At 34.0% G+C, this 26,541-nt stretch overlaps 1 protein-coding gene across 1 annotated transcript in view; it reads left to right on the top strand.

Annotated features, from left to right (window-relative positions):
* LOC129231047 (glutamate receptor ionotropic, kainate glr-3-like) overlaps positions 1-26,541 on the top strand; it is a 69,167-nt gene that overhangs the window by 25,083 nt on the left and 17,543 nt on the right. The window contains exons 6-7 of the mRNA XM_054865295.1: positions 3,182-3,326; positions 5,019-5,251. Of these exons, the coding sequence (XP_054721270.1) occupies positions 3,182-3,326; positions 5,019-5,251 (378 nt within the window). The remainder of the gene's footprint in view (positions 1-3,181; positions 3,327-5,018; positions 5,252-26,541) is intronic.

Below are 26,541 nucleotides of genomic sequence, written 5' to 3' on the forward strand. Positions count from 1 at the left end.
GAATGATGATTGCTTTTGTGTGTCTTTCACATTGAATGAAGTACACTATTGGATTAAAACACAACTTTTCTAGGATTAATTATCCGAAATTACAAGTAAGTACAGCTTTTGATCAATTTGTAGCTTTTAGGGCTTTCAGACATAGTTAAAAGTATTTAAAAGTGCATTTACTGCTTTTCAGTAACCATTAGTCTTCTAGTTATCCCGTTTACCGTTACTACCGTGAAATTTCCATCATTCAAAACGCTACTAAAAATATCTGTCATTATTTTCTTGAATACTCGATAAGCAACTTTTATTAATCACCAAAAGAACCTTAATAAAAATGTTTCTTGTGCTTCGTAGATTATAACAGAAAGACTAGCGAAAAAAAAAATCTCTCTCAGTCTAGCTCTTTTTTTTTTTTTTTTGCTTTTTCATTCAAGTGTTAGAATCATTTCCTGTTAGCGGTTAGCAATAGCGTTAGAAATTTCTTTTGGTTTTTTATTTAACTGGTTGAAAAACTTTATGTGCATTTTATTTTGTTACTCTTGAATAACGTTTATGAAACGATTTTGTTTTTCCGTAATTGTAATATCCCTGAATATTTTTGGCTCATCATGTAAATAATCCATAAGTACAGCTATGCTTCAATTTCGGAATACGTCATGTTTTAGTAAATATATAATTTCTCACATGTTTTAAATAATTACTCGTTTTTAAATTATAACGTATTTGTGACAGACCTTTGATACCAAGTGAAGGGGTAGATATTTATTGTTTTATTAATTTTTAACATTACTTTTTGTTTAAAAAAAAACATCAGAACCTTGAATTTTTTCACATGTTTTTTAACGGCCCCAGAGTTATTATTCATATTATTTATTTTATGAATTTTTAAAAAAACGATAAAGATTTCACCGGTCCGCCAAGTTTTTCATTTGCTTTTACCGCGCCCGTGGGTCAAAAGAGGTTGAGAAACACTGAGTTAGAGCAATGAGCACTTCTTAACTATGTTGAAAACTCTGAAATATGATCAAATGCTGTAATTACATGTTTTAATCATTTCCAGTACCGAGTTCTATGTAAAAAATGTCCAAAACGTAGAATATCATAAATCAAAACAAAACTTTAAAATAAATAAATAAATACACAACTGTATTCAAAAACGCACACAATACGGGGGAGGGAGGAGGAGGATCTATAGTAAGGGTGCCATTTCTCTCTCCGAAGGTCCTTTTTTTTCACTCCGGCTGTCTAGTTTTTAAAAGGTGCCTGTTTTTCACCCTATTTAGAGGTGCGATTTCGGCTCCGTATTGGGTGCCGCTGGTGAACAAGCGTTTCTTCCCTGAAAGGTGCCTAATGCATCCTGTAGTTTTAACAGTGTACTACAATATACTTTTCTAGGTTATCAAATCTCAGGGGAAAATGACAGCACACAATGAGTTTTCTTCGTCAACTACATAATTTAGGCTTCAAGAACAGTATGCAACTTTTTTATGCCAGTTAAACTTCAGGGAACCATGTGGAAACAAAATTTACCGTAAACTAAGATCAGTTGGTTTTGGCTTCACGTTTCACTCTTCTGCAACAACTTTTGCTACACTGTTGTACTGTTGCCTGGGATTTGAAAATGGTTTGTTAATAACGCTTTATGATCAGTTAGACTTTTGGATAACGATGAAAGAGGCTCTAGGGAATTTTGTTATACTGTATCAAAAAATGGAGAATTTCCTTACTGCGCATTATTTGGCGCACTCAACCTTACATACATATTGATACCACGGACACTTCTTGCACACCTCACCTCTTCTTACGGTTCCCAGTTTGTAAACCTCTGCTTTAAGGCACAGGGAAACATTATTATAGAGCGATATCGTGGTCATTAATCTCAAACCTATGTGAAGTGTAAATACCCTTTACAACATAGGTATTCAAAATGTGTTACAAAATTAAAATACTCAATTTTGCCTCACAGTTAAACGAAGTATAACAACTGATGCGTTCACTTCAGAATTATTCTTCAAGTAGTAAATACTCCATCCGATATATCCGATTCCAACCTAAAGTTGAATGTACGTATTTGCGTTAAAGACCGTCCATAAATTATGTTACGCTTAAGTTGAGTATAACGTAAATCACAATAGCGTAATCACGAAAATGCTGCTAAGATGAACTTTAGTAAAAGGGACTTCGATTTAACGATTTCCTCAATTTAACGATGTATTTCACTGGTCCAGATTTGGCTGCGTTGAATGTCTATGCTCCTCGACTTAACGATATCCTTGATTTAACGGTAACTTTTTCCAGTCCCTTGAAAATAGTTAAATTGAGGTTATATTGTAGTATACGAGGGCTGTTCAGAAAGTATCGAGACTGAATTCATTCTATTTATTTCAGAAGACACATAGCGGTCGGACTGTGCGCATCATGTACGCACATATTTCAACTCGTCTCACAAAAATCGGTAGATGTGTACAGCGCGCCATTCAGTCACACTGACTTGTTTCATGTGGAGTGTTTGCGTGCGTTCGTCGAAAACAGAAAATGTGTGAAAACACGGAGCAGCGAATCTATCAATTTTTGATTTAAGCTCGGTAAAACCGGCGCCGAAACCTACGGAGATGATGAAAATAGCGCAGAAAACGACCGGTGATGTGGGCTTCCTCTCCTCTCGCTGGATGCTTCATCATGACGTAGCCCCAGCGCACAACAGCAATCTTGTGCAGTAGTTCCTGACAGAACATGCAGCAACACAAGTAACACATCCTCCCTACTCGCCGGACATGTCAAATCCAGATTTCTTCCTCTTTCCCAAGATCAAGAACACCTTAAAAGGACACCGGTTTCGGGACATTGAGACCGTGAAACAGAATTCGACGCAGCAGCTTCAGGCCATCCCAAAGTCTGAGTTCCAGAAATGTTTCGAGGACTGGACACGTCGCGTCGTTGGGCGAAGTGTGTTACTGTCAATAGAGCATATTTCGAAGGAGATTGACTGAAAACTCTTTTATGTATGTATGTTTTTGTACAATAAATTAACAGTCTCGATACTTTCTGAACAGCCCTCGTATATATTACCGTTTATACTTCATTTAAAATATGCTACTCACGGGAAAAATCCATTACAGAACAAATACTTAATGTGAACAATTTGCCATAAAAATAACTCAATTGTACTAAAAACTGGTTAATGTTACAGGTTTGGGTCTTATTCATTATTCTGCTGCTAATTTTCCTTTGTCTTCTCTATGGCACTCAAAAAGCGTATCATCACTTTTATCAAAGAAAGACTTACAAGTTTGGGAAATTGTTTTTGTATCTCCTTGGAACAATCTGCTCTGAAGGTGAGAACTTTACAACTTAAGTTTCTGGTAAGGATATTATCTTTATATTTGTTTTATTTTATGTTGTACCATTGTTTCTAATTATCTGATCTAAATATCTCTTTCCTAAAGCTTCTTAATTTGCTTTTGCGATGCTTACAATTCATCCGCTTCTACAAGTTAAATTAAATGCTGGAATCGCTATAAGATAGCGTTTATTATAATAATTAAATACGCATTAACCATATATACGTATATATATATATATATATGTGTGTGTGTGTGTATATATATGTACACTTGTACAGGATGCACCAACAAAACTCGGACAAGCAATTTTTCATGTAACTTTATTAAAAATAAATAAATAATCAAAATACAACAAATAATAAAAAAAGAATATATTGGGTAATAAATTAACTAAACTGGTTTCAAAGGGGCCGCCTTTTGTTGTGATTCAGGGGAGCAACCGCTTATTGAAAATTTCAGTCATAAGCCACTAATCTTTTACCTTCAATGTATCCTATTCACACCGGAGAAATTGCTTCAGAGAGTTCAAACTCTTGTGTGGTTTAGGACAGACTCAAGTATCTAAAATAGACCATACACTGCCATCCATTTGATTGAAGTGTAGCGAGTAAAATGTCCACTCTACAAATCATATCATGCCAAGAAAATGCTCCTCACACCACTCTTGTCGTTTTGGCCATGTGAACTGGTGCGGAGTCTCGCTGAAACGTACAGTCTGCATGGACAAAGTGCTTATTGGCCCACAAAAGCTTTGGAACCGCATCTAAATTGATCCGCTAGCGTACTTTTTAATTCATTTTAAAGCCTTCATCCACAAATCTCAGATATTTTTTGCCGCTTGTGCAAACTGTGCCACAAGCCAAGAACGGCTTCAGATTTTGGCGATGTTTAACATTTGCAATGGTGCTTGGAGTGTCTACCAAATCCTATCGTTCTAGGATTTATGATCTGGTTTAACGGTAAAGAGCTTCTCATCATCGAAAGGAATCGCTTCCAGCGGTGACTTGCGGCCTGTCTCAAACGTTATTGGCATCTTTCGAGCCGCCCGAGTTCGTTTACTTTAGGAAAGGGGTGAACTTTTTGGAAGTTGTAAAACTTTGCCACAAGCCGCGCTGTTCAGTCACATATTCTCGTTTCAAGAGCGACTTTCCTCAAGGAATCTCGAGAACTTTTAATTTAAACTCACTGCTCTTATGATTGATGTAAGCGTTCACTGTACGTTTTTGTACACTTCCTGGATGTCGACTGTCATTTCCAAGCTCATTGAAACGGCAGATTGCGGCAGACACTGCTTGCCGAGGCACATTAAGCAAACAAATGGTCGCTCTCCTAGATAAAATAACTTAACAATATCAAGTATTTTGCTTTACATTATGAAAAAACCATAAACACTACATCAATTAGGAGATACATTGTAATTATTGTAAATTATTTTTCAATTTAAGTGAAAAACAAAAAGAAATACTCATTGAAAAGATATTAGTTTAGTCCTGTATAATGATGCAAACTTTGTCCGAGTATGTATATACTTTTATATTTATTCATTTTATAATTTTATTTTGTTTCTTTGAGAAAATGCTTAATCTTTGGTAGTATTTGAGGTAATAAGCTGACAGCTCACGCGCGTAATGCAAACTTTTTTAAGAGTTCTTAATTTAATGTACACATTTTTGCTTTAACTAGGAGGATGGCTAACACCCGTGGTACAAGGTCCCACTTCTGTGTTGCTAGTCTGTTTATGGTTGCTGTTCGTTTTAGTAATGCAAGCTGCGTATAGCAGTACATTGATGTCTGTTCTTAGTTTTCCTGCCTATGACCCACCAATTGACACTTTAAACGACTTGGCTAAGTTTGTGACGGAAAAAGGATACAAATGTGGATGTCGGAAAGGCACTATTAACTGTGATTCCATGCTGGTATGAAATAATAATTTACTGAAATATATCATTGATTTAGTTGGTTTCCGATCAGCTTTCATTGATGATATTAGTTGTTACATCCATCAGATGATATTAGTTGTTGCAAATTGAGCCATCAAGTTCATGCTTTAAATGAACTGGGCGGTTGCTATCTCAACTCAAAAAAAAAAATTGATTATGAAGTTCTCTCGAGTTTACGATTGAAGAATGACATCTGAAGTCCGTGACGGATTCGGACAACTAAACACGCGATTAAAAAAGATTTCAAAAATATCTCCAATAAGGATGCGTTATTGTTAAACATTACAGATGCAACTCTTAGCTTTTCTTTGTATTCCTACCCCCAATTGTCTAAAACCTATGTATTTAAAACGATTTTTACTACAGTCAAGTGCTCATACTTGGAACAATACCCTAACTTAGGAGAGTTTTCCGAATTTTGTTTTGAGGGCTCGGTCACTTGTCAGTATTCCATTAGTAAGAAATAAACGGTGTTACAGAATAAATGAATACTAGTTATCTTTTGAGGCTAAGTGAGTTCAACTTTGATGCATCAGCTTAATGGGTAAGTTCAATTATTTTGAAAATTTCGGCAAAACATGCGAGTTTTTAATATGGAAATAACTTTGGTTATTTACGTTAACTGAGCAACATTAGTCCGTATTTTCGTCATACTTCTTAACGGCTATGTACTTGTGCAACATTTGGGAGCATTAATTTCCACTTTGCTAATTCAGTTTAACTTATTTATTTATTAATTTGAGAAATTTCAAATACGTTCTAAACTCTTGACAGACTTCCAAGTAGGGATTCTTATAGGCATAAAATGTATCTACGTGGAATATTATGGAAATAAATTGTATAATTGTAATTGTAAAAAATATAGCTAAAAAAGTTTAGAAAATGATGACTATTCCGATAACAATAAATTATACAGTCACAGAACAGAAAATTTGTCATTGGTAAAAAAAAAATCGGAATATATTCATGAGCGAAAGACGTTTTGCCAAAGTATTACGAATGTTGTTGCTGTTATCGTGTACCAGCTAGGCTGGCAATTTAGGGTGCGCAACTTCACTTTTCCAACTGTACCATAACTTGGTGTAAGTCCGACTTCCACAATACACAAAGAAAGACAAGGACAGGAGAGGGAAAGTACATCCATGCCCGAGCCGGGACTCGAACAAGGGACTTCCTCATCGCAGTCATTTCGAATATTAGTTCTACTAATGAAAATGAGTCTCAAAGTATAGATGAGACTAATTTATTTGAGGTATTTCACGTAATATGAAGGAATGAAAATGAATGTGAAAAGGTGTGAAATGAGGAACCTAGAGAGCTAAGAATCAGCTACATGAAAAATTATTTGGGCACACGAAATACATTTAATGCTTCCAAATGTATAGAGGAACGTGGAAAGATTGTATTCAAAAGAATTGAGATAAAGTGGCTTGTTTTTAAGCACATCACTTACTCGAAATGGCTCCGACACAATTTGGCTTAAAATTGAAAAGCAAGAGTTTTTACTTTTGAAATATCTCCCCTTCTCAAAAATGATTCACCAAATACTCATTTTTGAGATAACGTTCTATTCAAGAATGACTCTTAATTAGAGCGGTATTTCAAAAATTAGAACATGATGAATAATGTTTGAGAAAGGGATATATTTCAAAAGTAAGAACTCTCGATTTTCAATTCTAAGTCAAAATGCTACGGAACCATTTCGAGCAAGTGATGTGCTTAAAAATAAGCTATTTTGACAAAATATTAAGAATCCTGTTTTAACAGTACAAATACAAATGTGACGACCAGCAACAGGTTCTTGGCCCAGCTAGGCTAGTCCTAGTCAATTTATTAGTTCTCAATGAAGATCAATGGCTTTCTTAAAGCTATCCACCCTTTGCTCGTTACCACCTCTTCCGGTAAGCTGTTCCAAGTGCCCACAACCCTACTAAAGTAGTAGTTTTTCCTTATATTCAGGTTAGCCTGAGATTTGAATAGCTTAAAACAATGACCCCTCGTCCTGCTTACGGTGCAAAAATTTAATCCATTAACATCATTCATTTTGATAAATTTAAACAACTGAATCATGTCCCCTCTGATTCTCCTTTGCTCCAGGCTATACATATTAAGCCTATTAAGTCTGGTATCATAATCTAAATTTGAAAGTCCCCTTACTAGTCTAGTTACCCTTCTTTGAACCCCTTTCCAATACACAAATATCTTTCCTCAGATAAGGCGACCAAAATTGTACAGCATACTCCAAATGGGGTCTTACTAATCTCCTATATAAAGGCAGAAGAACCTTCTTGGATTTGTTTGAAATAGATCTATTAATAAACCCAAGCACTCTGTTAGCTTTGTTACTTGCAATGCTGCACTGTTGACTAAACTTAAAGTTAACAAGATACCCAGATACCAGAGATAATTTATTAAGATACCCAGATCAATAACATTTTCTGCCCGACTAATGATTGAACCCTGTAAACAATAACTCGTACGCTTATTTCCATGACATAAGTGTAGCACTTGACATTTCATTACATTAACTGCCATACCCCACTTATCCGCTCACTTAGTAATATAATCTAAATCCTCTTGAAGCTGTTTTACCAGTTCATTTTCTACAATCCCCATAACTTTTACATCATCAGCAACACAATTCATGCTTACATAAATACTCTCATTGATGTCATTCATAACAATAATAAACAAGAGAGGCCCTAAAACTGAACCCTGAGGAACCCCGCATAAAACATCACTCCATTTATAATGATTTTCCCTCACAACTACTCTTTATTTCCTTCCAGTCTGCCAATTTCTAACATAAAGTAAAGTTTTTTCTCCTATTCCTATATCAGCTAATTTGCTGAGAAGAGCAACATGCGTGACCTTATCGAAAGCTTTTTGAAAATTAATATAAACAACATCTACACACTTTTTGTTATCTAAAGCCAAGGTAACCTTGTCGTAGAAATGCAATAAATTAGTAGCACACAATTTACCTTTCCTGAACCCATACTGCAAACTAGTCAACAGACTATTAGTCTCTAAGAAATTCATAATGTTAATTTTGGTGTAAGTTTCGAAAATCTTACAAACCACTGAAGTCAGACTTACAGGTCTATAACTCCCAGCCTTACCTTTAGACCCTTTCTTGAAGAGCGGCGTTATGTTAGCCAGTTTCCAATCCTCTGACACTGTCCCTGAGTTATAAGAAGCATTAAAAATATTTAAAATAGCATCCACTAATTCCTCAGCACATTCAACTAAACTTTTTGGATAAATATTATCTGGTCCCGGAGCTTTAGTTACTTTAATTTTTTTCAAATGAAATAGAATTTCCTCCTGGAAAGCGCAAAATCCACAAGCTGCAAAATAGTTTGTGTCTTGCTAGTGTCAGCTGTTGAGATAAAGTTACGTTAAACACACTGGAAAAAAAGTTATTAAGAACATTTGCAATATCCTTATCGTTTTGGATTAAATTTCCATGCTCATTAACCAATGGCCCAATTTGACTGTTTCGAGCTTTCCCAGAATCAGCGGAAGCAAAAAATCTTTTAGGATTCCCATCAATGTTATCTACTAGCCTTTGCTCTAATTCCCTTTTCCGAAAAATCCGTTCCAAATACTACTTAAAATTTCGTCTTGCCTTACAATACTGGAGCCTATCTGCACTCTGACCAGTTACTGACGAAAAGTCGCTTGCTTATAATTTGGAGCTTCTATAATCTCCCTGGAGAACCACATGGGCCAATTTCTTTAAATTCCGTTCACTGCTGATCTACGTCGTATTTTCTAATCCTGACGAAAAAACCTCTTTCAAGCTCTGCCTAAGTGCAACAAAATCAGTACTATATAGACTAGTGGACAGTTGCTATAGCAACTGTCCACTAAGCTATGTAGCGCGTAAAAAATAAGTGTAATTCGATGTCAAGCAAAATAAACTGATGCCAGAACTCTAGAACATTGCAGTGACGATAATTTATTATGCTCTGAAATCCAAAAGGCGTTGAAAAAAGTTCAAAGGACGAAACGGTCATTTTGGGCTGAATGCGTAAAAGTCAATAAATGTAATTACCGCCCCCAGCGTTCCGACGTAAGATGTCAATATGGGATATGGCCATGGCTGTAGGGTGCATCATACGCCCCATCATTTTTTTTTTCCGTTTACAAATGCTTTGTCCCTAAGCTACTTTTATTCAACATACAAAATTAATTACTTGTGTGAAATTTTTCCCACTTTGAACAATATCTATGTGTGCCACCTGACAATTGAAAGTTATGAAAACTCAGAAAAATAACACACTAAGCAATTTTTTACATTTATTTAATTATCGAAAGAATTATTTGATTTATTGAAGCCAATTTATTGTATATTTCATAATATTACTTTGTTAAATATAAATGTTGGCTTAAAAGTTAGTTTTTAATCAATTTTCCTCCTTTTCCGAAGATTTGGCAGTTGTTTTCAATCATGCTCAACTACTTGTAATATATTCTGGTAAGGATCTTCAGTTTTGGCTGATATTAAAAAGTCATTGGTCAGCTTTATTCCTCGCTCAGCACAATCGTTTACTACATTTATTACTTTCAAATTAGTTTTTGAAGTCTCATATGAAGTACAACTTGGCCATTGTTTCACATCTTCCACCTTGAATTCTGAATCTAACTTCAAAATTAAAAATAAAAACCAGGAATCAATGCCAACAAAATCAGACAGTGTTGAAGAAAAATGAATTTCTGTTGGAAACTGTGGTTTTCCAAATCCCATACTAAATATATGTTTTGGATTAGAAAGATTAGCTGGTCTAATGGCTAATATAATGTCAGCAAGAGCACGTCGTCTGCTTCAGGCACTTTATCACTCCTTAGTGCTAGAGGTACAGTTTCTTCTGTCAGATACGAAAGGTGATTTTTAAAAGCATTAATTGCACTTCCAGAAATTTCTGAATTAATAATACTATATTTTATAAGTAAATGAAAGAATTGTAAGTCATTCCATGGTGCATCGAAGACAGAAGTGCACATGATCCACCATGAACTATATACCAAAGTGACAAAATTAACAAAATTTCTAAATTTTAAAACTTGTTAATGTGTAGTTATTGTTCCAGTTGGTAGTTCTTGGATTTGATGTTGAAATAAGCAAATTTTGATTGAATAAATTAATTTTGCCATCTGCTTTATATAAAGCTCCTAGACATTTAAAGTCTGCTGCAGTTATTTCATTTGGATCGTTTACTGAGAATAAAAGACATAGTTGAACAAATTCTAAGTAGTCACCTCTGCAAAACACAACATTTGATTTAGCTAATTTGATATTATTGTTTTTGCACTCTTCAATTAATCTTCTTGCAGACTCACTGAATGAACTGTCATCAAATTTGGATAAATTTATAGGTATATCAGCATCACTCTCTTCCACAAACTGCAGTAATGTATAATGTTTGCGAAATCTTTTAAACAAATATGTCTGGTGACTTCGATGTCTTAATTTTTAAATCGTCAAACACATGTGACAATATAATTTCTCCAATGTGGTGACGGCAAGCTGACCACAGGAGAGCTTTACCCAAACTCTCTTGAATAGCTACACATGCTGCTGACAAACGACATATTAACTATTGAGTCAGAGCAGTTCAATGAATTGAGCAAATACGTTGTTAAATTAGCAATGATATCTCAGTTTTTTTCTTTTTTTCTTTTGGCGGTTCCTATTGGATATGCTACTACACCAAGAAGCTTAACTTGATATGAATTACCCACTATAACTGCAAGCCTTTCTTCTTCAATATTTTGATTTGTTAAAGTTGGTAAGAGTTAAGAATCCCAGTGCAAAGTTGCAAAATCATAACATTCCATTCATCCTTACAAGATTTGACAATGTCTCTGACACTTGATCGTCTTACTCTGTCTGTTGCTGCATGTGATGTTGAAATTTTGGATAATTCACCACCAGCTTCTGCTATTAAAACTTTAGTGTATGAAGCTTGCTGCGCTGTTGTCATTTTAAATGTGTTGCTAATGACATAACATCAGGTCGTTTTATAATATCATGTGGAATAAAAGCATATATATACCAGTTCGTTTTGTACGATGATGATTTCTGGTATTATGAGCATTATAAATCTGATCTCTCGGAACAGTCTCATCACTTGCATCATATTTTCATCTCTTTCAATTTCATCAATAATAGCTGAATTAAAACTTGTATTGAAGTTCCTTGTTTCCTTGGCTATTTTTTCACAAAATGCTGCTTTTGATATTTCACGCATTTCCTGACACTTAATGTTTCGGTGTAATATTTTATCGTGTGTGCCAAAGGTTGCTAGATGATCACTTTTCATAGATTGAAGAAAAGCTAAATCTTCTGGATTTTTTATAAGGCATTCTACATTTTTAGGCCATAATGAAAATGTTTTAGCTAATTCTTCTTCCATTTTCTTTACTTTATTAATGGAATTTGTTGTACTTCTTCTTTGAAGAGGAATTGCTTTTAATTTTGTGTTGTCTTCATGAAGTTTTAGTATTTTCTCACAGGATTTACTTTCAGTAATCATTGGAATGTTTGCTTTTGCACAGAAATCAGATATTTTTGACAAGACAAGTTTTGAAGACTCCCATTTGGTAAGATTCTGATCGGCACTTTTCTCAATATGATACATCAAGCAGCAAAGCACTTGAAAGCTAGTGGGTAAACGTGAGCCCTTAAATTCTGAGTCCTTTTGAGTTATTCAAGTCCAAATACAATTGAAGATTGTCTGGTTTTGACTTTCACCTTTTGTACAGATGAACACGGCTTTGTTTGTGGAGAAAATGTCACTGATTCAACAGCAGCTGATTTACTCATGTTTATTGAAAGATTTCAAAATATGTTACTTTCGAAAAAATCATCTAACGGATGTCGGGAAGACATAGATAAAAAAACTGCAAGTTCGTCAATTGATTCTTTCCCGTCAAACTTTGCTTTTGAACAACAATGGTCATCACGCGCCCAATCCTTAAAACCGCTAATCAGCGCTATCACGTGACTAGCAACGCCGCGCCGCACAGTGGTTCAAGGGCGGAAAAAATAGCCATTTTCAAGTTTTAAGATAAAAAATATTTCATGCCGTAATTACTTAGCCCTTGAGTTGTAGTAACTTACTCCATAAGAGTTTTTTGAAAAAAAAAATTCCTTTTTCACAAAAATAAGTCAAGATTGTTGAACAATTATGTTTTTACTTTTTTCGGACGTACGCCTTATACTTCAGTTTTAATTCATTCGTTCAATAAGGAGGACTAAAATTTAATAAAAGTCATTTCTGACTGTTTTTTCACACTTATAGGATGCATATTACATCGTAGTTAAAAATAAAAAATTCATGAAAATTGAAAACTACTACCTAAAATAAAAAAACATTATTTTCCAAAAAATATAATGAAAAATACTGTGGAATATACTTTTATCGGCGACTTCCGGTGAGCTAAAATTTACATATATCAGTAGTTTAACACTTCCTGTAAATAAACAGCAACATTTTAGCTGCGACCACCTGCGACTGTGGTCGTGGCAGATGTTTTGTTTGATTTCCGCTATTTACAAACACCAATATAGTAAGCTATAAAATAACCCGTAACGTTATGACGGGGCTAAATTGCTTTTTTTTATCAAAGAAATTGGTCATCAAACTTGAGATGCTCCAGACGAACGTATGTCACAGTTTCACTACTTTGCAGGAGAGCCTAAAAACGTTTGTTTACTATTTCCGAAAGTTGGGGCTCTTGAAACATTCATCAATAAATATAGAGGATTTTTTTAACAGATTTACGTTGTTATAGTTTAATGCTGAGCATTATTCTACATGCAATGCAATAGTAACCTGAAAATAACAATTTTCGGACCCGTTTCGTACGGCTTTAAAGAAGATACATATGAGAAAGAAATTTTTAAAACTCACACATAATTCTGTATGAAAAGTTGAATAACCATTCTGTTCATAAAACAATGAAATTAGAAAATCATCAAACGTTTGAAATTTCTGATTTCCTTTTCGAAATCATTCTAGTATAAAGCTGTTCTCAGTTTGTCAACATTGCCAGAAAATATTGTTTGACGGTATCAATTGCAATAAATAAACCTTGCGTGTGGCATACAGCTGATTTAATTTATATTTTTCGCTAAAAACAGAAATGAATTTGAACTACGGAGAAACCCCGATTTCACGTTTCTCAGTGGCCTGAATCAAACATAAAATACATAAAATATGGGAAAACGTAAAGTATGAGAAATGTATAGAAAGCAAAAATCAGATAAGGAAACAAAAATAATAATATAGTCTGCTACGATGACGCTTATAAAAAGGTAAAAACGCGATATTTTGCGAAAAGAACATTATTGTGCATACCAATTTAGATCATTCTAACATATTAAGTTACGAATCCGGGCGTTTAGGTTGAAAATAGTCAGTAATAATGAGTCATTGAATTCATCCAGGATTGAATTACTTTGCAAAGTTTTTTCCTGGTCTTTATGATAAAGAAAATAGTCTTTCACTATTAGTAAGCTCTTAAATACAGTATTGAAAGAAGAGACGAGTTGTGTTTCCTCTTCTTGTTCATCTTCATTGGCAGCCGAAAGGTTCACAAGGTTGGCTACGGATGAAGCAGTAGCATTTCTGTTTTCATGAGATTATCTTTTAACAGAGTGGATTATGTTTAAAAATGCACAGAAGGAAACACGTTGCTTAATTTTAAAACTTTTTTCTTTTTTTTTTAACTGCCAAGGGAGAACGTAAAATGTGGGAAATTCATAACCAATGAACTTTCCATACGGGTTAAATTAATATTATTAAAACACGGAAAAACTGGAAATTGATGATAAAAATCGTAAAACGCGGGGAAAACGTTGATTCGGGGGACGTAAAATCGGGGTTTCGCAGTGAATACGATCAGCCAGCAGGAAGATAAATATTACCATACAACAATTTCAACAATTTTTCATAGCATTTTTTGAGAATATTCAAAGTTATTGAATTTTTTCCGCTTTTTTGTCGTTTTGAACCACTGTGCGCCGTAGTCTAAAATTCGCATACTCACAAAACGTTTTGCTGTGTCCCAAACTTATGCTAATTTCATATTTCCCTGCCATCAATTTTGTGATTGCTAACGCTACTATTGTCATCCGTCCTTAGCAATTGTCCACCAGTGTATATTGTAAGTGAAACAATGAAAAATTTATATAATTTATATTTAGGCACAACGGCAGTTCTTAAAACTACATCACAATATTTAAGATTCGAACAAGATGAAAAATGAAAAGACATGGGTATGTGAACAAGGGGTGCCCCCCCCCTCTGAGCAAGGGCGCACCCCCCCCCTAAATATCGCGAAGACCCCCGAAGAGAAAAATACCCCCTCAAAACAACCCCTCTAAAAATTTCAAATGCGCACCTTTGTGCTATGCTCCCACCCCCCCACGAGGCACCACTGTGTGAACAATACCAAAAAGCACAAATAAGCATAACATTATCAGCAAGTAGTGTGTTTCTTCGACAGTGGCGAGCAATATTCTAAAAGGAGTCTCACAGGTTTCGGAACGCGTCGCGAGTCAGCAAGTAAACAAAATATATGCATTCTAATGCATCAAAAACCAAAGGTGTTGTAGTAAATATTGAACTTAGTATTTATGTTGAATTTTAATGTAAAATAGGATATAATGACACTAATTTAAAAAGCTATAAATTAATGTAGGTACAAAACCAATTTCTCATTAAAGTAAATGTAAGACGTCCGAAATCGCAACGTCCCCTCCCATACCTGCAAGGCGAAAGAAGGGTAAAAATGAATAAATTTCAAAAACCCACAGCTCCTACGAGATGTAGAAACTGATTCACTGCTGATTTTGTAAAAGAGCTGCACATGCTTGAACATTACAGATAAATTTGACTTCAATCTGTAATTTTCAATCACGCTTAGCTGTTTAATAAAATCGGCAGTCATTCCGTATTTTCAGTGGTATTACCATCATTCCAGTCTACACGATTCATTATGTTCACAATGACGTTTTAAAAATGTTAAATATTTGCATAAATGCAATTTACAGGTAATATAAAATTTCTTCAGAATATATAATGTTTATGTCCTAAATAAGCGTGAAACATAAAAACACATATTCTAGTTCAAAAAAATATTGAGCATTAGCAGTGGTGTCGCAACGGGAGGGAGGGGTTCTTCCCCGGGTGTTACTTGTCGCTCAAAGTGGAATTGCAGGGTTTTAAAAAATATCAGGCTAAATTGCATTTTAAAGACCACAAATTAAAAAAAAATTCCAGGGGAGGGAACCCCCAGGCCCCCATTACACGCACCCACCCACCATCATGGAGTGAATATAATACTTAGGACTTAAACAAAGTAGAGACTTCCTCTAAAACTAAAGAACTGAAACCCATTATTTTCCCCTGTGTTTCAAATACGCTTGAAGTACTTAAGGGTCCATCAATTTCATACACCCTGTACTTTTCAGACCTCACAACGGCTCTGCTCATATGCGTCCAGGGCTAGTTATATAAAAAACGTTTATCGTTTTCATTTGTACATGAACCCGCTTAAATTTTCATAATAAAACAAATGTAGTTGCTTCTGAAAATTGTATGAATTTCATGTTTTCATAGAACATTAAAACCTTTTTTTCCCCTTGAGTTTGTAGGGGGGGGGCGTGACACCACAAATTACCGCCCGCCCTGGTGTCACCCATGCAAAGTACGTCACTGACATTAGCTACATATTTAATTCATTATGTTAGGTAAGACATGTAAAAGTAAGTAGTGTTTAAGAAACCAATCATTCTTATCCGGGAGAAATCTATAACATTAGAGCTGTTGTCAGTAAAAAAAATGTCAAATACTGTATTAAAAGATCCATTTAAATGCTTCTCCAGCTGGATCTGGACATACATAACTAAAAAACGAACAAAACAAGGAAAACAGAGTTTACAATTTATATGCAACATTTTATAAGTTCTTAAACAATGAAAGCCGTAAAAATAAATAAATAAATACGCTTAAAGTGGTGTTTTACACATCAAATTTTCAATCAAAAAGGGTAATCTGGTCTAACTTAAGTTGAAATATATCACTTTGGGAAATTGAGTTAAATGTATAAAAATGATTACTCTAAAAAAATCATCAAATGATAAGCAAAAACTCATTTCCACATTCGCTCATCGTTTCTCTTATTAATAATGAAAAATATAAGTATACCAACATAATGATACGCTATTTTAAAATACATATGAATTTAAGAAGAAAAACTGTACACTGACCTGTTACAATACAGAAAAATACTGCTTCCACAATTTTAGAAACATCTCCCACGCCTGCATGACAGTTACATTTAAATTGAAAAATGCTGTTACTGTACAGATGAATTTCTATTTGGAAACAAGTTAAATTATGTTTCGCATTAAGTTATTGCCGATCCGAATTAATATCATTCCAAACAGCACAACATCACACCGAGTTATTTAAAATGCAAGGTAAAAAGTTTCCGTTCGCATTTCCAGTAGTATAAATCGAAGATGGCGATTCTAACTCAAAGCTGAAATAAACCAAACTGTGTTAACATTCTTAGTACTTCTTTCTTCTAGAAAGATTGAAAAACATTTTCAAAAAGAGGAAGATTGATACACTTGCTGAGTGAAACACTTTCATGGGTGACGAGTTAATTTTTCCCTCGTTTAGATACCTAACCACGCATGCGTATAAGCAATTCCACTTTTGAATTTGTCTTCGTACTTGAATCTGAGCAGTGTTCGTCATTTACGAATAGATTCTGATTCGGAAAAATAAGCAGATATATTTTCGTTTCTAAGTAGATTATTTTTAACAGTGTAAGAAGGAGACAATCAATATTTTCAGCTGTAAGTATACGTTATGAAATCTGTGTCAGCATACAAGACTTCATTATTTCTATCTAATGTTATTTTTTATTTATTTAGTTGTAAAATAAACTTTTTTGCAATAATAATAGGTGTCCCAAACTATTATTTATTGCTGCATACATGAAAGAAAAATCAAATGTTAAGTGTCCCAAGTTAGGGAGTAGGAACCCTAACTTGGGACAATGATCTTTTTTTTTTTTTCGCTTTATTTTTCAAAGGACATATCTACACATATATACATTGCCCTGAGGTTAAGTTAAGTACAAAGGCTCTTCCTAAAAATAGAATACTTTGCTCAACTTGATTAATATTCTACGTAAGGTAAAAGTTCAAAACTGTCCAAAGTATGGGCACTTGGCTGTATTCAGTATGTTAACATTGCTTCAAAAGGACACTCCATTATAGATTTGATAAAACGCTCATCTACTTAATACATTGAATCCTTTATCAATAATTAATTAATTATTAATGTACTTTTTTAAGTAAAGATAAAAACGTTTTCCAAAGATTAGTGAAGCAAAAACTGTTTTTCTTTGTAACTGACTCATGGCTTATATACAAGATAATGAGAAGGATATAATCAGGTCTTCTCTTAGGGGGGTTCGGAGGGGGCAATCGTCCCCCCCCCTCTCGCGGTTTTGAGAAATCAATGTATTTTCATATATGTCGGCGTAATAGTTTTTGTTGTTTCGTAATATGCATTGAGTACATACTCTCTTTTGACCCCCCCCCCCCTCCCCTCCAGGAAAATTTTTAAATGATGGGCTTGGATATAGTTTGACGTTTTCTTGAAGCAACAAAACATTTAGCCATCTGATAAGTATTGGTTACTTATTGTCATTTCCTCTGTTTATCACCAAGTCTCACTCTATACTTGTACAGTGTTTCACTTGAAAGAAAGATAGCGCTGCGAAAGACAAATCGTGTTGTAAGCATTATGCTCTACTGAAAACATTGACTTAGAATTGAATCATATACTGGTAAAAAAATTCCGAAACGTCCATGATTATTTCCGTGTAGCGTTTCGGGATTTCACAGGTTTTCATCTATTTCCCCGCAAAATCAAGTATCTTTTGAAAAACGTTTCCTGAATTGTGACAGGTTGCACAAATGCAAACTTTTCACTCTAAAAATATTTTTAGCTACCAGTTTAAATACTGACTTTGGGTGTTTATTAAGGGTATCGGCTTTAGATCGATTACGGGCTGTCCAGGTTGTGTAAGCTCCCAACGAGAGCAAATAAGTCACTGGATCAGAGGTGCCCATCCCCCTCCCCCAAGCTCAATGGAGCAATCCCCCTCTCCTCCCAAAAAATTATCAACTCTCTTTCCTTTTTTTAGCTCTCTTTTTTTTTATTTATTTTATTTTTTAAAAAATATTATTTATTTATTTATTTATTTTTAATTACTATTACTATGTTTTTTTTCTAGAAAAGTTCTGTGTTATGCCAATGACACACGCACACAAACTAAATAAATAAATAAAATAAAATGTAAACAAAATAAAATAAATAATTTAAACTACAAATAAATCAATAAATCACTTCAAATAAATAACAAATAATAATTTAAAAAATCCCCCCAAAAATTTTGATGGTGCAACTTGCGCCGTAATCTCCCCCCCCCCCTGTGGGCACCCCCGCACTGGATAGCTGCAGAATTACAGGTAAGAAGGGGTCTTGCTTGCAATTCTGTCTTAGCATTGGCCATGGTTGTATTAATGCTTCTGGAGGTTTCTTGGTTAACCAGGAAAGTTCTAATCAATTACATTAACCTATCAAATTTTTCTTGAAGATTCCCGAGACATGACTGGATTTAACCGGGGAGATTTCCAAATTCTTCAGAACATTTCAAGGATAATTTCAGAAAGCTTACTGACATTTAGCAGAAAACGTTCCTGTTTTTACTTCCTTTTACGAAAAAGGAAGTATTGTATTAGCTAAAAAAAATTTCATAAAAAATAGGCCTTAATTTTCATTTTGCTCACCCCCGAATCAATGTTGAGTTTCTTTTTTTTTTTTTTTTTTTTTTTTTGACCCGACCACATGTGAATATATGCCTAGGAACGTACAGACACCCGAAATGCCCATTTTGATGATCCCCGAGTTAATTACAACGAGCTTTCTCGTGACGTCCGTATGTACGTACACTGTAAAAAATCTCGGAAAACTCTCTGAATATACAAAAAAGTTTTCCGTAATACACAGATTCGTACGCCCTCCGCAGTTTTCTGCTATAATCAGAAACGTTTCCCGTTTAGCAAGAAAGTAAGAGTCGACGCATGCGCAGATTACACGGCAATTTTATAGTCCAGCAGCAAATCTAAACTGAAACTTTCGAAAGCACGCAATGAAAACAAGTGCTGACTCATGTATGCGAAGTAACACTCATCAAGGGGATTAGTAGAAGTTTTGTTCCTCGCATGAATTCACTGAAGATAATTTTAAAGTCTTATATTTTCTTGCTTATGTATCGTCATGAGATTGAATTTGAAGCTATGTCACTTATTTTTAAGTACGAAGTGCAAATTCTCGACGCATGCTCGCGGAAGGAATATAAACTGAAATTAAAAACCAAATAACTGCCTAGAGGACGCCATGTAAATTCATTGCGTCGCATAACTTGTGTAGGTAATTTACTTTTTTCTTGGATACTTTTCTTCTTTCTACCAAATGGGTAATTTTTGTTGGCAGAATTTTATTCTGTCATAAAAATCACCTTTTTGGTGACCAAAGCCTGCAAAAGACCACCACCGACGAATAGGTAAGTCGCTTTGCAACTCTATTACTTTAAAGAGATTTAGTTCATATAAAAAAATTTAAATAAGTGTTATTGTGTACTTTGTTTTTATGTGTCAATCTCAGTTAATATTTGGCTGAACATTTATGTATCAAGCATTATGAATTAAATGTTATAATATGCAAATTGTCAGGTTTGATAGTTCGTCTTTAAGGTTGCATGTTTTCATTCTCTTGTAAACAGTGTAGCTAGATGTATGAAGTAAAAAAAAAAAAAAAAACTATCTCTTGTAATTAGGAACATAGTGCTTCAGTATTATCTAAATGACGATATCTCTTTAAATATTTGCATTAGCGAAACGCTTTAAATTAGTTAAATGTGTATTAATTTATTTAACAAATAAATACATGTATGTATTTAAAAGTGTCTTCATTTTTTTCGTTTTACGAGCCTCAATTTTACCAAAAGCAAAAAAAAAAAAGACTTAATAAAATAATTTTGTATTTTTACACCATATTAAAGTATTTGACTTATAATTCATATGATACTTTGATTTATAATGTATATGATACTTTGATTTATAATGTATATGATGTTGCTTTTTCGAGGGGGGGGGGGAGTGCTTCATAGCATTTTATGGGTGCACCATCACTCTTATGGGGGGGGGGGTACTCTCGTATATATGAAATGGAATAATCATGTAATAGAGTTCAATGTTTTAATAAATAAAATATATAATGCATTTTGCGCACACTGTAAAAATAAAATCAGTAACCTATTTTGAATAAGTATTTATATTTGTGATGAGCTGGAAAGGGCAAGAACAGAAGAATCAACCCGAATGGTTTCAGCAGGGGGACTTGGTGTCATATTTAAATTCATCAATTTCTCTGTTGGTACTTTTCGGTACACTTTGTTCGTCAGAGAAATTGATTTGAGGTGAACGAATTCCGGAACGCGAAGGGTAGGTAAGTCCTGTCCAATTTTATCCGAAGATAAAAGCTATCAAGTTTGATACAAGATATGTTTTTAAGTTCTGCATTAAAAATACAATATGTTGATAGTTTTGTCTTGAAAATATTGAGAGAAAAACTGAAGTTTAAGATTGTTTAACAAACAATCCCCACTTTTCAGAAGGTACCCCCACTCCAATTCCCCGACGATTTTGTTCTTAGGAGTGAAACTAGTAGATTATTTCATAATTTTTCAAAAATTTATAACTGTGCATATGTTATGCTGTTAACCATGCTATTTGTCATTAGAAATTCCAAAAAAAAAAAAAAAAAATCCACGAATGATTCTAAAATTGCTTGTATTATTGCTCTTAGATATGAAAGAATTGAAACTGATATGGTATGCAATACTATAATAAAGAATTATATTTTAGAAAAAATCACGGAAAAAGGATTCCAAAATTCTCGGAAACGTTTTTGAAACTTTTATGAACCACAGCTGCACAGAATACTCAGAAACATTTCTGGAAATTACGGAAAGAGGATTCCGAAATACTCAGAAACGTTTCTGAAAATTACGGAAAGAGGATTCCGAGATACTCAGACACGTTTCTGGACATTACAGAAAGAGGATTCCGAAATACTCAGACACGTTTCCGGACATTACAGAAAGAGAATTCCGAAATACTCAGAAACGTTTTCGAAAATTTCATGAACCGCAGCTGCACGATATACTCAGAAACGTTTCCGAATTTTTTTTACAGTGTATGCATGTGTGTATGTATCTCGCATAACTCAAAAGCGGTATGTCCTAGAAAGGTGAAATTTGGTACGTAGACTCCTAGTGGGATCTAGTTGTGCACCTTTCCTTTTGGTTGCATTCGGATGTTCCTAAGGGGATCTTTTACACCTTTTTGTGGGGAAATCATTGTTAATTCCGATGCAAACTCAAGTGGTGTTATAATTTGGCGGTCACTTGGCGATATATCGCCAGTCTTTTGGTCGCCACGTTTTGTCGCCAACCTGGCGACAAATTTGGAGACTTTTTTTCTTTCTTTTTTAAATCAATTTGGCCGCTGTTGGTGATATTTAGATAGTTAACTATTAAATCACATTAAAATTGCCAATAATGGGGAATAACATTAAATTGGTGTAAAAGGAAGTCATGTGATGCACACATCAGCTCGTTTTGCAAGATATCTTGCTAGCGAAAATTGGGCACATCTGCCCATTATTTTCCAGGAACGTTTCTGAATTGTTTTTACAGTGTATTTCATCTAACTTTTCCAAACTGTTTGAAAACCTATGAAATGTGCCATAAAAGGAAATGTTTGTTTTTATATATTAAATTACAAGCATTTTTGTTTAAAATATATAAATATAATTTATAAAAGAAGCAGTCGATAACTTTGTGGAATGAAATGAATAAAAATATGACTACGTGTACAAATAAAAGCAATTAAAAAGAGTTCATCTCTTTAATTGCTTTTATTTCTCCACCAATTTTATTTTGTTCAAAATAAATAATTTCGTTTTTTTTTTTTTCGCAGCTAAATTGATGTGCACAAACATATTTTTAACGCCTCTACTGCAACAGTATTTCGCGCATTGAAAGCTTAAATACACCTCAGACATTTAAAGCGAGTTTTAACGCTTTATATTTTCAATAAAAAATTTTGCATCGGGGAAAATAGGGGGGGGGGGGAGCAGTTGGAAATTTTGAAGTATTGTATTTGAATGTCAAATATTCTAAATGTTTAGAACCAAACTTAGTACTTATCTCTCCTTTCCCTTGTCATCTTCCATTTCACCTCTTAGAGAGTTGGCTTTTTTTTAAATAGAATTTTTCACTATTCCAGGGGTGCCCACCTAGAGGAGGGGGGGGTCATGGCGGAGACTACGCCATTGACATTTTTAGGGGAGTGTTTTGAGGGGTATTTTTCTCTTTTGGGGGGGACTCTTGCTTCTGGGAGTCTTCGGGGTTTTTAGGGGGTGCGCTCTTGCTTGAAGCGGGGGGGGGGGGGGCACCCCTGAATATTCGTAAGATTTCGACTCCTCTCAAGTACATTTCACTCCCTAGAAAATTTCGAGAAATATTTTCAAGCCTTGAAATAAATCTTAGCTATATCACTGCTCACGAAAAATATTTCTTGTAGAAACCAGCTAATATTAGTAGAGAAGTCTGGGGAAAATGAAATAATTAAGATAAATTATGTTTTTCAAAATGGGGGAGGGGAACAAGTTTGAAATCTATTTTGAAAATCACTGTATACAAAAATAAAATAATAAAGCTATGCAACTTACAACCGATATTGTATCGAAATATTATTTTCTCTTTTGATAGTGAATTTGTACCTTCAAATAAAAATGGAAAAAAACTTTTGTTTCATACATGGGGCAACGTGATAATTAAAATAGTTTTCTAATGAAATATTTTCTATTTCATATTTAAAATATTTTTCTCCAGATGAATGAATGAGTAAAAGAATTTAAAAAAACTAATAAATGAATGCATGAATAAAAAAATAAATAAATTAGTTAGAAGGAAAGAATCATTAGATAAGTAAATAAATAAATGAATAAATAAGTGAATGAATAAATGAATGGATGTGTAAATGAACTAATTAATAAATGAATATGTAAATTATTTAGTGAGTGAATTAAAGTAACTAATTAAAAAAAATCAATATCACTTTGCCCCCTGCATGCAATTACACTTTGCCCTGTATGAAAAATTGTACTTGAAATTTAAAATCAAAACAGGTCTAATATTGAATAAGTAAATACTGCATTGAGTATTAGGAAGTCTCAATTAATACTTGAAATTTTGATAACAAGAACTGTCCCATTTTATAATAGCGATTTTTTTATACACCACAAAAATTTTCAATATTCGCATCAAATGTTTAGTATGGTTTATATCAGCCCTTCCCAAACTTTATGTCTAGCGGACCCCTTTCATAGACCAATATTCAATGCTGACCCCTGTCATTGAAGTGTATAGATAATTGTACTTTCTAGGTAATTGAATATAATTATATTAACCAGTACCAATTAGAGGGGAACATCACTATTTAAAGACAGATCTAAGTATGCAGTTTACTTTGCTCAACTTTATACTTACAAATTCTGGCGAGCAAAAATCAAATTGAACAGGGGGCCTATCAATAGATAACGCAGGAGTTAAAATTCAAAGTTGAACTTCGAATTAATGGGAAGAGTTAGATTGTTATTCCTGGCACCATTTTTAATTTATTGGGTTTAATTTTTTATAGCGTGAATCAAATATCACGTTCAGCATCTACACAACTTCGATATATATTTTAGTGTTAGTGACTACACTGGTTAAAAATCCGGAATCGAATAGGTAGGCTGTGGCAAATGGAAGAACACACTTTGCTTTTGCAACGAGCGGTTGGTATTTTTGTTTTTTGGACAAAACCAAAATGTGGGGGAATGTATCTAGTAAGGTTGACTTCAAGGTGAAGTTTTATGTTATGTCCATCAAACTATTGACGAAACAGAAAATCATTGTTCACTCTCCATATTTGCTTCTCAAGTTTCACAATTATGCATTGAAAATGAGTTTTTTTAGTGTTTTTTAATGACTAATTTTATTTTGATAGCGCATTGCTTTACTTTTTAATGACTTAATTTAACCATTAGACTGATTATTTTGTATTTAAAAAGAACTTTTAACTATTGTTAGACGGCTTATTCTAATTAAAAGTACATCAAAATGGCAAAATAATGCATGGTGTGCTTCGGATCAAACGTGGTGGCAAATACTAGGATTTATAAACGATAGAGGCTAGGCGTAAGAGTACGCAGTCCTCTTATGAGGTTTTGAGCTGATGGCTCATTGGATAGAAGAAGATAGAAGAAATACTAGGATTGCCATACACTTGCAGAATGTCGCAAACTAGGTAATTCTTAGTGCCCAAAAGCAATAAATTCATTAAAACGCCAATACACACGAGGGTGGTTCAAAAAAACTTTTTTTCAGCTAGAGTCCAGGACCCTCTATTCGTTTTAGACTTACTAATAGTATTATCCTATAAAAGTTTTAGCTTCTTACTCAAATTTTAAGAGGGTGTTCAATGACACCTCAATTTAACATTAGCCGTAGCACAGAAAAGTCACAAATTTAGAAAAATTTAATTTTTCCAGCTGTTTTTTTGTAAATAATTATTTTATTGCAACGTATATGTACTTGTGTATATTATAATATGTAGCATTGTTTTTTCAGTTCAATGTATTTTTTAACCCCCCTCCCCATGCATATGAAGTTTGGGAAGAGAAGGTTGAGCACCCTCTTTCAGCTAAAATAGGAAGCTAAAATTCTTCCAGTATATTACTATCCACAAGTCTAAAAATTGTCCTGTTATCTAGGAGAAACTTTTTTTTACATGTATTTTTGAACCACCCTAATGTACACCCATTCTGTACCTCAGTCACTCTTTCCCCTAAAAAGGGCATCTTTCTCGGCTTCTTAACTCAAATTATGTAGACATGAAATTACAGGATGAGAAAAAAAAAAAAAAAACTTCAGTTTATAGTCACTACAACAGTCTGCCAGGGGCGTATAATGGGACAAACCCCGAAAAGTTAGTCTCAAAAGAGAAAAGAGAAGAGAAAGAAAAAGAAGAAAGGAAAAAATTCAAGCGATTATACATATATATATATATATATATATATATATATATATATATATATATATATATATATATATATATATATATATATATATATATATATATATATATATATAAAAGAAGTAACCCCCCCCGAAAGTCGGGTCTAGCTACGCCACTGCTGAGTGCGTTATATACTTTTTTTTTTTCGAATTTTCGCCTTGGTTTGTGAAAGTGATAGGTTCCGCAAATTCTTATAGACCACCCATACTGTCGTAAACACCTGAGAACATAAAAGCAAAATCCACCACAGATTGAAAACAATCCGCTCATTTTCTTCTGCTATCATTAAATTTGAACGAGTTGTGGTCTGGCTTTTTGAATACAGTAGCTCATCCGTGCTGCCAATTATCTTGGCAACCCGGTAAATGAGCGGTTTAAATTTGACTTTCCAAACTGTAGTACAAAACAATTTTCGTTAAAATTTAAAACAAATTACCTTTCACCAACGACGGAAAGCATTTTTCATTAGGTTTCCCACATTTCATCCGAAAATGAAAAAGCTTAGCAAGGTTAATTGTGATGTGAAACGTCTCATCCACTGTCCTTTTTGCAAAAAATGAGATGTTTTTCTTTGAACTTTCTAATAATACCCCTTTATTTTGATCACTCCTGTGCCGAACATGTGAAGAAATCCTGTTCTCTGAAATTAGTGTTTGGATTTCGTGGGTGGTCTGCTCGATCGACAATACTGGCAAACGAGCAGTCGAGAGCGTTCTGTTCTGTATAAGTTGGAATGAATTTCTCAGCGTGTTTTCGCGTGACTGACTTTTGATAAGTTAAATCCAACCGGTGTTGTTTTAACTTTTGGTTCTCATAATGATTTTTTAGAATGCGTCAGCTTTGAAACGCAGCACACCAAGAAGAAAAGATGCAATAAGTTTGTTCTGCTTTGCAAATATTCCTAATTTAAAAACAAAAATCTGTTGTTTTTTAACAGTTTTATTAGCGGCTGGTTGAGCAATCGCAATTACAGATG

The sequence above is a fragment of the Uloborus diversus genome, chromosome 10 (assembly GCF_026930045.1).
Source record: "Uloborus diversus isolate 005 chromosome 10, Udiv.v.3.1, whole genome shotgun sequence".
In the NCBI taxonomy this organism is placed as follows: domain Eukaryota; kingdom Metazoa; phylum Arthropoda; class Arachnida; order Araneae; family Uloboridae; genus Uloborus; species Uloborus diversus.